The sequence below is a fragment of the Pollachius pollachius genome (genome assembly GCF_949987615.1).
Source record: "Pollachius pollachius genome assembly, chromosome: 3".
Taxonomy (NCBI): Eukaryota; Metazoa; Chordata; class Actinopteri; order Gadiformes; family Gadidae; genus Pollachius; species Pollachius pollachius.
The window spans coordinates 30,377,892-30,392,913 of NC_136936.1; the positions used below are offsets into that span (position 1 = coordinate 30,377,892).

Genomic DNA, 15,022 nt, shown 5'->3' on the forward strand with positions numbered 1-15,022 from the left:
CACGAGCCATTTTAGGTTTAGGTCCGCCATTTAGGTGGCGAACCTAAATTGCGTCTAACAAAAACACAAAATGTTTGTGAGAGTGTTAACAGAACAAACGTTTATATAAAGCATGGTTATATATTGCTTACTTACCAAAATTGCTGAGCTTACTTCCTTTATGAGCGTTGAAGGAGAAGTGAAGCGGGAGCGAAAAAATGGCGGAATTCTATTCTGCTTCAGCGCAGTCTGCACATGCGCAGTACCTACTAATTAATTTCATTCATTTTTTTCTATTAACTTTTAACGGAGTAAATTCCGATTGATTTAAAAAGTAGGAATACATGTAACTATTAATTAAAAAATATAAGAAAGATTATATAACACATTTAAATCAATGAAAAAAAAACTACATTCAATCATGCAAGATATACTAGGGGCCAGAATCATTTTTTTCAGTGTAGGGGTTGTAATACTCATAAAAGTAGGAGAAAAAATGATGTGCTCGACAACCCTTTATTGTTGTAAATCAATTCTATGAGATAAAACCAATTAAATAATAAACAGTAAAAAAAAAATACCATAAAAGGACCTCTTTAATGCTTTTCTAAGAGAGCTCGGCTGAGCGTAACATGTATAAATGTCCACAGACACATCTTTGGGCGGGGCCTACAGGCACAGCTGGATGAAAAACATCTGCAGCTATTTCTCTCTCTCTCTCTCTCTCTCTCTCTCTCTCTCTCTCTCTCTCTCTCTCTCTCTCTCTCTCTCTCTCCAACCTAGTCTCGAGCTGACTCCTGTTGTTGGGTGTATATCTGTATAATATCGAGCCGGTCTTTCCTCCAGTGATCGTATGGATCAGATGATCGATAAGTGAACAGTAAGATGAGAAGAGGATCCGCGCTGCGCTTTCTGCTGACGCTCAGTAAGTACAAGTTGAGTACAAGTATAATGAGAACGAGCTCTGGAGTGTATTAATCGTCTCCTATTTCATGATGCATTGTTGTGGTTTCATTCCTCTCGTTGAAGCATCAAACAGAAGAGACTTTACGAAACCAACTCGATCTGAACGACGATCGAAAGGTTTGATGTGAAGTAGAGATACACTGATATATGATACTGATCAGAATAACCAGACGCTGGGGTCATATTGTCTTGCTTCAGTATACTCTGTATATGATCGGATCCTTCTTATAATAACTGTATTGTAGTCTTTACTTTACGACCTGCGATAATAATTATTGTTTTATAGAGTAAGACTGTGGTTGTACTTGGAAGCCACCAGTGTCCACCAGAAGAAGACCACTTTTGTACTGGGCAGCACCAAATATAACTGGTAGAACACTTTAGTTTTACTGGGCAGCTCACAGTATAACCAGTAGAGGACTGTTTGTAGCACAGAGTTTCAGTACAAACAGAAGATTATAGAAAAGAGGGTGGAGGGAAGCGGGTAAGAGATGGAAAGATTGTGTGTGTGTGTGTGTGTGTGTGTGTGTGTGTGTGTGTGTGTGTGTGTGTGTGTGTGTGTGTGTGTGTGTGTGTGTGCATGTGTGTGTGTGTGTGTGTGTGTGTGAGAGAGAGAGAGAGAGAGAGAATAAGAGAGGGGGAGAGAGTGATGGTGATTAATACAAATTACTACGCCTACATTTTGACATCAACGTTTTTTAGTTTTTATTTAACTTTTTGTGTGTTGCTACTGTAAATCTACATCTTTTCATTTCAAGGCAACCCTTTGAATTTGAACGTGAATGAGAGAGAGAGGGAATGAGGGAGGAGGGAGGGAGAGAGAGAATAGATGCTGACTGATAAGTTACTCAACAGGAGTACAGTCAGGACAACAACTTCATTGAGAACAGATATAGGCAGTATCACACATACACACACACACACCCACACACACACACACACACACACACACACACACACACACACGCACACACACGACAACACAGTCAATCCTTTCTCAGTGCTTTGTGCCAATCTCGCTCCTCCCCATCCCCATGGCAATGGTGAGACCAGTGGGGTCTCATGCTATCATGCTAATGCTGTCATACCTAATAAAGGCTTGTGCAGCATTTGTGAATAGCAATACCATGATATTAATATGATATATTTTATGCCATGGTACTGCTATCATGCTAATTATACAATACTAATACAATTATATTATGCTAATGCTATAATGCCATGCTAGGGCTAACATAGTACTGCCCTGCTAATGCCATAATTTTATTAAAATTCTAGTGCTATCATGCTAATGGCAAGCTATTGCTGTCCTGCTAATGCAAATGCTAGTGTTATGATTTAATATGCCATGTTAATGCTACTATGCTAATGCTAGTGCAACCATGCTAATGCTACCTTATTTAACCTAAAGCAATCTTTCAATCAGACTTTCAATGAAACACTGACAGAATCTTCTAGATTATATTGGCAACAAATATTCCCTCACATAAGAGCTTTGTCTGCTGATGTTTTCTTAGTTTTGTAAGGTATCGTTGGGTTCTAAAAGTAAGTGCTATGTTAATCCAATGACTATTCCTTTTATAATGACTATTCTACTTTAGTCACAGACACATGAAATCATACAAGCATTCTACGGTCATTTTCTTGTTCTAAAGCTAATGAGTGCTATTCTAGCTTACAGCTGCCATTCTATTCTATTTGACTCGCATTAACACACATTAATAGACAAACACACACACACACACACACACACACACATAACACATAAACACATAAACAAATGCACACAGTTTACCATGTGTGTATGTGGTTTTGGAGGCAACTCATTACCAACTATTTTCTGCTGTCACACATCTGGAACAACTTAACTGTTTGAGCTTGTGGCTGTTTGCACACACACACACACACACACACACACACACACACACACACACACACACTCACACACAACACACACACACACACACACACACACACACACACACACACACACACACACACACACACACACACACACACAGGGGCGTAGCCACATGGGGGCCAGGGGGGGCCATGGCCCCCCCTGGTCAGAGGTTGGCCACTCCGCTGCCCCCCACCCCCCGTTTTCAATCAATTGCCACCCCAAATATAAGACACCACAGCACCACAGTAATGTCCTGGCTACGCCCCTGCACACACACACACTCACACACACACACACACACACACACACACACACACACACACATACAAACACACACACATACAAACACACACACACACACACACACATACACACACACACAAACACACACTGACACACACAAACAAACACACATTCTCTCTCTCACCCACACACATACACCAAAAGAAAAACAAAAAATATTGTTATTGTTATGAGCAGTTTAATTATTTTGTATCATTAACTGATATTAAAGTTGAACTGAGATACTACTGTACTACTACTATATTTGACTGTGTACTGTACTATATCCAATACTACTGCTCTGTACAGTAATAACACAATGCTTGTCCTCTGCATGTCAGGTGTGTGTGTTTGTGTAGGTGCGTTCAGTCACCTGAGGACCAACCTGTGTAAGTGGTGTGAGTCCTCCATCCCGCTGTGTGAGGACAGCGTCTGCCTCTCCAACTGCAGCCTCACCTCCTTCTGCACTTCCATACATGAGATCTGTGTTGCCATCTGGTGAGGAACCCCTATCGTACCCTAGTATAACATAGCCTAATTAATCATACCTAGTATATCATAGCCTAGCATAGTATAGTGTAACATATTATAGTCTAGTATGGCATAAAATAGCCTTGCTGGCATAGCCTAGCCTGCACAGTGTACAATATATATATATTGTGGCGAAAAGGTCCAAACCCCTAGGACAGTTGAACCCCCAAAATCCCTTGCGGCACAACCTGGAACTGGCGTCCACACCCGTGGTTGCTACACAACCCCCACCTTAGGGGCCAGACATCCCGACGACCCCCACACCCATCAAACAGTCCAAAATGTTCTGGTCTAAGACACCCTCCTCTGCCGAACCCAAGAGTCGGCAGGAGCCCTCAGGGTGTAGTCGGGGACCACCTCCATCGGGGCCCCCACCAGGTTCCGCCGTAGGGGGGCACTGGAGCGCTGTATGGGCACCCCATCCTCCGTCTTGCCCGTCGACGGCCACGCCGGTAGCTGGGACAAGGATGGATTGGACGCTGCCCCGTTCACCCGCAGTCCTCGACCAGCCTCACCTGCCGACACTGCTGCAGCTCGAAGTCCGGTGGTCTGGGCTTCCGGACCCAGTCCTTGCCCTGCCCGGACTGGAATGCCACTGTCATTGTGCCACGTGAGACGGCTGACCGAGCCGCGTCCCCCTGGGCAGAACAGCGATGGCAGCAGTGCTTGGCCGGACCAGACTGGTCCTGGCAATCCTCTTCCGTGGAAGGCCGCTGGCTGGGTCGGGGGGAGATGGCCACCTCAGCCCGTTCTGCCTCGTCCAGAGCCGCAACGAGGGTCTGGGGCCTGGAGAGGCGGACGTGTTGCCTGACACGTTCTGGCGCAAGTCCTCGCAGGAACGCGTGCAGGGCTACAGCAGTAGGGAACTGGGGATACCCACGCTGGGCGTGGAACTCGACGTCCGCAGCATGAGCCCCCAGGCGCTCGCCTTCCTGGCGGCAGCGGCTGGCCAGTTGTTACGGGCTCTGGTTGCCAAACACCCACTTGCCAAATTGCCTCTCCAAAGCCCTGGTCAGGGCCTGGAGATCCCGCTAGTCCTCTGGGGCCCTCCAATGCCAGGGCGAGGTGGACAACCGCCTCCCCGGCACCCCAGCCATTGTGCCACTCAACAAGCCGGAACTGGGCCAGGTATTGCTCCAGCAGAGTTGTAGTACTCGAGTCCGACTCATGAGCTAAATTTAGAGACTCGTGACTTGACTTGGACTTGAGCACTGAATGACTTGAACTTGGACTGGGACTCATGCATTCAGACTTGCGTATTAAGACGAAGACTTTTTGATATATATGTCATTAGGCTATATTTGTAATATGTCATTAGGTTATAATTTTTCAAACTAACATTAACTTTATGCCGCCAAAATGCCTGGAGACAATGCGCCGAAGAGTGTCCGTTTTGCTTTTTAGGATTTAGCCTGCAATGGGAAAAAATGGAAAGTAAAATGCTCCATATGTCAAAATACAATTGAGGAGACAGCCGGGACTACCTCAAATTTCAACCGTCATTTGTCAAGACTGCATCCAGAAAAGTAAGTGACATAGTACGTTAACTGCTATGATGGTTGGCTAGTGCAGCGGCCCCCAACCACCCGGCTGTGGAGCCCCGGCCACGGAGCTCAGGCGGCGGAGCTAAGATCTGAATCTTAGCCCTGGCTTGATGATTCAGATCTTAGATTATGGGAGGTGATCCACAAAAGCCTAAATGGTCGGAACAATGGGATGTCGGAGCAGAGGGTTAATTTTTTAAATCTATCTCCAGAATGGTTTGAGCTCAAACAATTTTCTTGCCAGCTGCAAAGCTTAGATGGAGCGGTGACTCGCTGGTGTGGTGGAGTATAAGTAGACGAATATACTTAAGTCTTACGGCATATTTATTCAACGTTCAGAAGAGCATACAGAATACACGACTACCTGCCGCTCAGTCATTCAACAACAACAACGTCATAGCTTGACTAGTCTGTAGAGCATAGTGACATAATCACGTTACCGTAAGATGTAACACATTGTCCACAGGATAATACTGGTAGCCTACTACCACAGAACATGAAGTAAGGGTGCAATCACATATTAACACCACCACAAATGTAGCACAAACGATTCCACCTATTTTCGAATAATTTGGGGAATAAGGGGGGGCCACTACTTTGCTACTTTTTTTTAACCCTTACTTTAGTGCTTGACTCGGACTCGACTTGATCAATAGGGACTCGACTCGGACTCAACGTGGATCAATAGGGTCTCGACTCGGACTTCACTCGTATGAATAGTGGACTCGACTTGGACACTGGAGACTCTAACCTTGAGTTGGACTCGAGGCATAGTGACTCAACTACTACACTGGACTCCAGCAGCGATGGCCCGGAAAACTTTGGCAGCTCCACATAAAACCAGCCTTGTCCTAACTGGTTGGGCTGACGAGGAATTGACATAGTTCCCGCCCAGATGCGATTCGCTGATGCGATTTGCAAAATCTTTTGCAAAGCGTTTTGCGGATTGAAATGTCATTTCAATTTTGCAACACATGGAGCGTGGTGAAGTGCATTGCAATCACGGGGGCGCTGGAGCTTTTAAAGGCACTCAAAAAATTTGACAAAATGTTAATTATATTTATATTGTTATAACTTTTTCAAATTGAATTGAGGATTTCATTGTCACTTTGCATATTCAAATACACTTTGAATAACGTATTTTCAAATTAGATTATTAAATTGCAATAATGTAATAAGTCATTTTGCAATGACTTATTGAATTGCAAATTGCATTGCCATTTGAATTTTGCTAGATATATGCTTCCATAACATAACATAGTATAGCCTTGTGTAGTATTATATTGCATAGTATAGCATAAAGCATAGCATAGTAAAACATATATATAACATATATATATATATATATATATATATATATATATATATATATATATATATATATATAGTAAAATTCTCAACCAAGTACGAGAATCACTCTTTCATTAATTTTCCTTAACATTTATTTATATATACCGTGTATTCTAAAAATTCAGAAATTATATCGGAAAACAAGGTTACACGCAATTTCACTATTTTATACCCTGTAAACATGATCTCGGCCGCAGTTTAGCTTTTCTCCGGCAAGCGTCGCCAAGGTGCACGTTACTCAAATCTATAGAAGACTAAACTAGTACTCATTTAATGCAATTGGACCAAAATAACACATTTAATTATGAAGTACGGTTTATAGAATGTATAGATTTATTTAAATGTAGGTACTTATTCCCAGTGATGTGCATTTATCTCACAGACTTCCCACAATATCCTTTCCTAGAATATAGGTCCCAATCTGGTATACTACATGGAAACCTGTAAACCTAAATTTGTATTAATATTTATAAATACAATAATACATTATAAATTATTAACCTGTAAACATTAACATGTGTATGTAATTATCTTTAATATTAGGATATAAGACATCAGCAGAGCTGATACCGTTATTATAACTCAGCTAGAGTTATAATAACATAATTATCATAGAACTTGAGTTATAATTACAAAACTATTATAGAACTAGATTAATAATAACATAACTAACGTTCTCGGGCCAGACTATCCCACACAATGAACAGTTCAAGTGGATTTCCAGTTGGTTACTGAGCCGCTCACACTATATTCAGAACCACTGTCCTAAGGGGCCTCTTGATTGACATCATAGCGGCAAGCCCATAGATGAAAAGACTCAAAGCATCAGAATGATCCCCAGTTCTCCTTGTGTTCTAATCTGCGCTATCCTGGTTCACATCCAACCTGACGAACCACACCTATCAGGTCACATGGAATGGCTCCTTGTCCAAACCCTGCACCCTTGACACTGGTATCCCTTAAGGCGCTGTACTGGGGCCCCTTCTGTTCTCCCTACATAACAGATCCCTGGACTCTGTAATCACATCACAGTTTTTCCTATCACTGCTACACTGACGACACTCTCCTTCCCCTCCTCTGACAACACCCTGATTGCAACGCACACCTCAGAATGTCTGGTGGACATCAGCACTTGGACGACTGACAATCACCCGAAGCTTAACCTCAACATAACTGAGGTCCTCCTTATGCCAGAGAAAGATTGCCCTCACATGGACTTACTGGTCAATGTCGAGGACATCGCTGTATCTCCATCACCAACCACGAGAAACCTCAGTGTGGTACTTAATCAGTTATGCTGCACTGCGAACATCACCGCGGATGACCCGATCCTGCAGATTTGCCCTCTACAACATCCGCAGGATCCATCCCTTCCTCATGAGGGAAGCACCTCAGCTCCTGGTCCAAGTGCTCCGCATCTTCCGCTTCGATTACTGCAACCCGCTCCTGGCTTGTCTTCCTGCCTCCGCGATTAAACCTTTGCAGTGTATCCAGAACGCTACAGCGTGCCTTGTGTTCAACCTACCTAGATTCTCCCATCTGACCACCCTCTTCCGGGACCTCCACTGGCTCCCTGTAGTAGCTTAGAGTTCATCTAGACCAGAGGTCGGCAACCTTTTCTTTGTAAATAGACAGTTTTGGTTAGAAATGGGGTGTGGATAGCTGTATTCGATGAACATATCATGGTTTCTAATCTCACTTGAAGCTAACAAAACAAACAAACAATAACAGGAATGGTAATTACTAGCTAGCTTAATGAACTTCAACTAAACTACACTAGTGGTTTTTGTGGTTATGGTTAACATTAGCCGATAGGTTCGGAGACTCACAAAATGAAGCAGGATCCCTGACATTCCACCAGGGTATTATCCCATCCTGGCCCCCATTGTTTGCGTCTTCGGCCTGTGAGAAGGAATAAATCTGTCCAACACATTCTAGGTTTACTTTACTCCTAATCCTTTACTCCTAAACCTTCCAACGTCCCCGTCAATCCCCTCTCCTTTTTCTCTTCTCATGAAGCCACTGCGTGAACAGCGCCCACTAGCTGAAGAACATCAGCTCAGCATGCTTAACACTAAACACATGGTGTAAACTAAGTGAAATTAAGAGTGGGTTACTAAGTATGGGTTACTAAGTGTGGGTTACTAAGTGTGAGTTACCAAGTGTGGGTTAGTAAGTGTGGGTTAGTAAGTGTGGGTTACTAAGTTTGGGTTAGTCATTGTTGTCGTTTGTTGTTCTAGGAGGAAGAACAATGACAGCCTCACGGTTCAAACTCTGTGTCATGACCCAGCACTTCCATTGGAGGGCGTGGCCGCCGGCCTGCCACTCAACTCCTCGTCCAGGGACTGTGTGATGACATCATCAGGCCGTGATGCCATACTCGTCTGCAGCTGCCAGGGAGAACAAGAGTGTAACGACAGACTCCTCTTCAACACAGGACCCCATGGTGAGTAGGGGGGAGGGAGAGACGGATGGATGATGGACGAAGGGTGGTGGGGAGATGGTTGGAGAGATGGTTGGACTGGAACATGATTGACGGATTGGAAAGTGTGTCTATCCGAGGTCTATGGTGTGTTGATGGTGGTGTATCTGAGGTCTATGGTGTGTTGATGGTGGTGTATCTGAGGTCTATGGTGGTGTATCTGAGGTCTATGGTTTATTTATGGTGTGTATCTGAGGTCTATGGTGTGTTGATGCCTTGTATCAGAGGTCTATGGTGTGTTGATGGTGGTGTATCTGAGGTCTATGGTGTGTTGATGGTGTGTATCTGAGGTCTAGGGTGTGTTGATGGTGTGTATCTGAGGTCTATGGTGTGTTGATGCCTTGTATCAGAGGTCTATGGTGTGTTGATGGTGGTGTATCTGAGGTCTATGGTGTGTTGATGGTGTGTATCTGAGGTCTATGGTGTGTTGATGGTGTGTATCTGAGGTCTAGGGTGTGTTGATGCCTTGTATCAGAGGTCTATGGTGTGTTGATGGTGGTGTATCTGAGGTCTATGGTGTGTTGATGGTGTGTATCTGAGGTCTAGGGTGTGTTGATGGTGTGTATCTGAGGTCTAGGGTGTGTTGATGACGGTGCATCTGAGGTCTATGGTGTGTTGATGGTGTGTATCTGAGGTCTATGGTGTGTTGATGATGGTGCATCTGAGGTCTATGGTGTGTTTTTGGTGTCTCCCCAGGCTTCTCTAAGCTCCAGAGTAAAGATGTAATCCCTGTGGTAGCCATAAGCTTGGTTCCTCCAGTCTTGGTTGCTCTGGTCGCCGCAGCAACCTTCTACCTCTACCGCATGCGCCGGCCAGGGAAACCCAGTCCACCCCCGCACCCTGACTGGCCTACCAAACACCCCCAGAGTCAGTACCAGAGTCAGTACCAGGGTCACTACCAGGGTCACTACCAGGCGCTGGCACTCCCTACAGCCAGGCCTGAGGTGTCTCACGCCAGGCTGCTCTCCCTGCCCGGGGACGTCCTCAGCAACCTGCTGGAGGGCCGGGGCCCGAGGCCACAGCAGCTGCCCATCAGGCTGGAGGCCCTCGTGGGGAAGGGCCGCTTCGCCGAGCTGTGGCAGGGGCGGCTGCTGCGGCTGACTGGGGGGGGGGGCTCGGGCGGGGCCGGTGGGGTCGGGGAGGCGGTGGCGGTGAAGGTGTTCACGGGGGAGGAGTCAGCGTCGTGGAGCAGCGAGTGCTCCATCCTCTCCGATCCCCACCTCCGACACGACAACGTGGTGCGGTTCCTGGCGGCGGAGGCACGCGTGCCCCAAGGCAACGGCCGCACCCAGTATTGGCTGGTCCTGGCCTACCACCACATGGGGAACCTGCAGGACTTCCTGTCTGACAACATCCTGTCCTGGGAGGAGCTGGTTGCCATGGCAGGCAGCATTGCTAGGGGGCTTGCACATCTCCATAGTGACACCACTCCTACCGGGGTGCCCAAGGTTAGTGTCCTATAGTATGCTCTAGTTTCCTATATATCGCTCCTAAGCCCCTTTCAGACCGAAATGAAATGGACACATAAGGTTTTCCAGTGAAAGAAGAATCTGTTCCAAGAGTACCAATTGTTGCTACTTGGGCTGACGTTGCAATTGAGTTCGGACAAAATTATGACTTGAAACAATTAAAAGAAAATTCTGGTGTTTTGAACATTGAGCCCCCTTTCTGGTTTGTCTAGGATGAAATAGAGTGGTTAACACCAGAATCGCCCCTGCCTGAATCACAAATGGCTGGCTATGGGCATTCAAAAACACCCCTAAATGTTTGTTTTCAGAAATGTGAAACTCATCGAGTGGTAAGTGGTGTTCGTTGATGTTCCTAATCAAGTATCATAGCGGAATACAGTTTCTTTTGTGTTTTATTTGGCATTTTGTAAACTGTATTTTGTAAATGAAACGGAAACCGGACCGGAACCGGAAACGGGAGTGTAGGTTGGTTGTAGTCCTTTCGCTTGGTTCTCTGTATCAACAGTAGGGCTAGAACCGAGCGAAAAGACTACAAGCACCCCTCTTTCCATTTCTGGTTTCGGTCTGGTTTCCGTTTCATTTACAAAATGCCAAATAAAACACAACAGAAACTGTATTTCGCTACAATACTTGTTTAGGAACATCAACGAACACCTTTAACCACTCGATGCATTTCACATTTCTGAAAACAAACATTTAGGGGTGTTTTTGAATGCCCATAGTCAGCCATTGTGAAGCAGGCAGGGGCGATTCAAAATTAGCCAAATACTCGGGACAGGACCAATCATCAAAATGTCAGTGCTAACCACTCCATTTCATCCTAGACAAACCAGAAACGGGGCTCAATCTTCAAAATAGCGGAATTGTCCTTTAATGAATAGTACATGAACAATATATAATTAAAATGAGTCATGCAATAAATAGAAAGGTGTGTATGAGAGAGAGGGGAAGGGGAATAGAGTATGAGAGAGATGGTAGAGAGCTTGTATCTTTATATTGTTGAGTGTTTGTAGGTGTTGGGCTTCTCCTCCAGTCCTTGTACACTAACAGAACTATGGTGTCTGTGATTTGTAGGAGGCTATGATGACGATATGATACGATACGATAATACTTTATTGTCAGAGCAAGTCTGAAATTTGTCTTGCATCCCAAGCAGCTCTATTTACAAACATCACAAACAAGACATCAGTGGGGTATACTACGAACCTCACTGAACATACCAAGGCTTTCTTCTGAAAGCCTGGATTGACAGAGATGCAACTCGCGATCAGAGTTAAATGGTACTTCGACGCCCACTTAAGATTCGATTAGTCGAGCCAGGTTTTCCACTTTAGGTTCAATGCACGTTCACGTGAAGGGGGCGTTTATCGCGTCATTTTACTCACCTTTACAAACTGGATAGATCAAGAGCAGTCTATTTCACTCAAGAGGAACAGATAGGAATTTAAAAATCAGATAACAGCTAGGGGAAACACAGTTTCCACATAATAAGGCTAGGGAGGCATGCTGGCAAAAAACAGCCGATTCTGCGTATTGTCTATAAAATAACTATGCCAAATGCAGAATTGTTCGCCATTAATCCCAATAGACTGATGATGATTTCAAAATGCATAAGCAACGTCCAACCTGCCTTATTCTATAATTTAGGGAATTCACTTTAAATACAACCTATCTAAGAAATGTATCGCATATGTTTTCAACCACTGAGAGGTAGCGGCGGTGGCGTAGTGGATTAGTATAAGACCCAAACGTCGGCGATTTCAAATCTCGCCGCTCTATCATCATGCAATTTACCCCCATAGATGTGGTGTCAGCACGGCCTTGAGAATATGGGTTCAAGTTCGAAATAAGCACAAAAATATAATTCCATAACCTTTAGTGAATAAGTATTCCATATGCATGAGAATTGGAACTTTTCTAGTTTCACATAAATGCGCGTCACTTAGAGACGAACCCTGCACGTAGAAATTCAAGACTGACGCGCTACCTCCACTCTACCACTCTCTCACAAGGACACAATGCGCAACAGTAAGCATTGTCTACATAAGGTCCAACAAGGACGATCAAATAGCGTATACCCTCTGATGAGAACCTGTATCTCTCATAAAGAATATTGTCAAGCAATGCCAAGGGATCGGTCCCGAAAGAGCCTCTGTCGGAGAGACCCCTGTACGATACGGGCTCCGAGGTCCACGGGAACACCCACAAATGGTGATGCCATTGTAAAAGGAGGGGCTAGGAAGATGCGAACGCTGATCTAACCCGATAGATTTAGCTGAAAACCTGCTCCCGACCAGGTTTGGTTGAGAGCATAAGTCACCATGGTGATACAGCGACGCTAAAAGAGATCGACTTTCGTGTCACAGCTAACCCAGGCTTTGAGCGCAACATACCTCGCTAACCCACTAATCAAGGTTCGTAGTACAGGCCACTGGTCGGTACCAGGCTAACTGTCAGGCTTACTTGAGGGGTGTTTCAGAGAAGTCCATCTGTCTGAAACAAGTGTATTATCAGAAGGTTCCGCCAAGCCTAGTCCTCACGATTTTGTCATAAATGTACATATATGTAGTACAAACAGCGTATACGTTCACTAAGGATCTAAGATTAATTGATGCAAATAAAATAATTAAATGAATTGCTAGATATTTGCTGGATATTTTCTCAACACATTTTCATACAAATCTATGTATTCTAGTAAATTTGTGAATTAGCAGTTGGGTGAGTTGTCTCACATTTGCCCTGCAGTGCGGGAGACTGGAGTTCGTGTCTTGAGTATGTCATTGAATTCAAGGCTTTGGCAAGTGGAAGTTGGCGTTAGTTCTAACTGGGCTTAATGAACTAAGTGCCGCCTTCATTAGCGACTTTGATGGAATACCCCTCAGATAGTTTGTGATGTCCACAGCCTTGATTGTCGGCAAATCCTCATGTTCTACCGAAAACTCACTCATCTTTATAAGATACGGGACACGCCCAACATATTTACAAATTAATTGTCTGTATCTTTGTCCAGAAATTGGCTCTAAATCCTTACAATACGGACTCTCTGTAACGGCTTCATAGTCTGAAACCCACCTATTGTTTTCTTTGAAATGTTGAACAGGTGTTATACATTTAGTCTGGAAGGTGTGGTTCACGTAGTAGGGGATAGGGGAATAGGCACATAAGCGCGGGAAAGAGGTGGGACGAGGAGACAAAAAGCTATATCTAGGGGGTCTGTGAGAAGATATGATACATTTTGTATCGGAAAGTGTGGTTAATGTGGGGGGATAGGTACATAAGCATGGGAAAGAGGAGACACCTAATTGTTCAGTCTGAAAGGGGTGAATGTGGGGTGGAGTCTGTGTGTGTGTGTGTGTGTGTGTGTGTGTGTGTGTGTGTGTGTGTGTAGAGGTGTATGTGTGCGTGTAGGTCGGTGTGTGCGTGTAGGTATGGGGTCAGAACAGTCTCAATAATAATGAATGCACAGAGAAGGATTCACAAATGTATTTTGTGATTTATATATAAATTACTCTCTTCTCACAAATACATTTCAATGCACACGCAAATGGATATTGGTATGTATAAATGTAAAATATATCCATAAACAAAAATAAGTTTCACAAACACATTTCTGATCCACACACAAATGTGTCTTGTTTTAAATAAATGTAATATAAATCCATAAATATATGAATTAAAAACATAATTGCAATTTTCATCAAAAAAATATTTTGATGTTGTTACATTTATATACAAACTGTTAAACTTGAATTTAGAAGCCGCTTTTCATTTGTGAACTTGTTTGCGTTTGTGTGGGAACTGGTTTGTATTTATATGTGGATTTTTGAGACTCTCCTGACGTGGCTGGTTTCACAAATGCATCTTTTTCAACAAGGAACTCTCTGTAGCCAATCAGATGCCTCCTTCGTTTTTGTTTATCACATGACTGCAATCCCACGAGGGGTACCTCACCATGGCCAGACCACAGAATTTTCTCTTCCAAGAAAATAAAAAATATATATACATATAACCGCAAGCGGTGATTAACGGGGTCCGAGCAAAATTATAGGTCAAGAACACTAATGGAAGATATATAAATATGACAAATAATTATGAAGGAAAGATGTTGATGAAGATGGTCCACTTAATGCAATATTGTGCCTCGGCTTTCAGGTGAGCTGCAAAGCAATTGCCGAATGTCATGTTCAGCTTGTTCATAATGCTATTATCGGGATTCACACTCTAAACCTAAGGATCACCTGTATAAGATATTATCCCATTGAGCCAGGGGAGGATCTAGAAAAACATTCATGGGGTGGCAAGAGGGTGGCAGGAGATTTTGAGCGGTGGCACCCTGTGGCAGAAGTATATACAGTATGCCAATTTAATTAAAGCCATATCAATCAATACTTACTTAGAAAGCCCCACATTTAGATATTTTGACTCAATAACCTTATACTTACTTTATTGTGGGATGAGTAAAGCCTCACATTTAAACATAAAAGGTGTCAGACAAAATTTAATAAATTATTACTGA

General features: G+C 43.9%; 1 protein-coding gene across 2 annotated transcripts in view; it reads left to right on the forward strand.

Annotated features, from left to right (window-relative positions):
• Positions 1-782: 782 nt before the first annotated feature.
• tgfbr2l (transforming growth factor beta receptor-like) overlaps positions 783-15,022 on the forward strand; it is an 81,530-nt gene continuing 67,290 nt past the window's right edge. Inside the window, exons 1-4 of one of the 2 annotated variants that reach the window (XM_079731890.1) lie at positions 783-904; positions 3,472-3,628; positions 8,796-9,001; positions 9,734-10,485. In XM_079731890.1, the coding sequence (XP_079588016.1) occupies positions 865-904; positions 3,472-3,628; positions 8,796-9,001; positions 9,734-10,485 (1,155 nt within the window). In that variant the 5' untranslated portion in view covers positions 783-864. Of the gene's footprint in view, positions 905-3,471; positions 3,629-8,795; positions 9,002-9,733; positions 10,486-15,022 lie in introns of those variants that run through there. The other variant, XM_079731891.1, reaches the window with a different exon arrangement.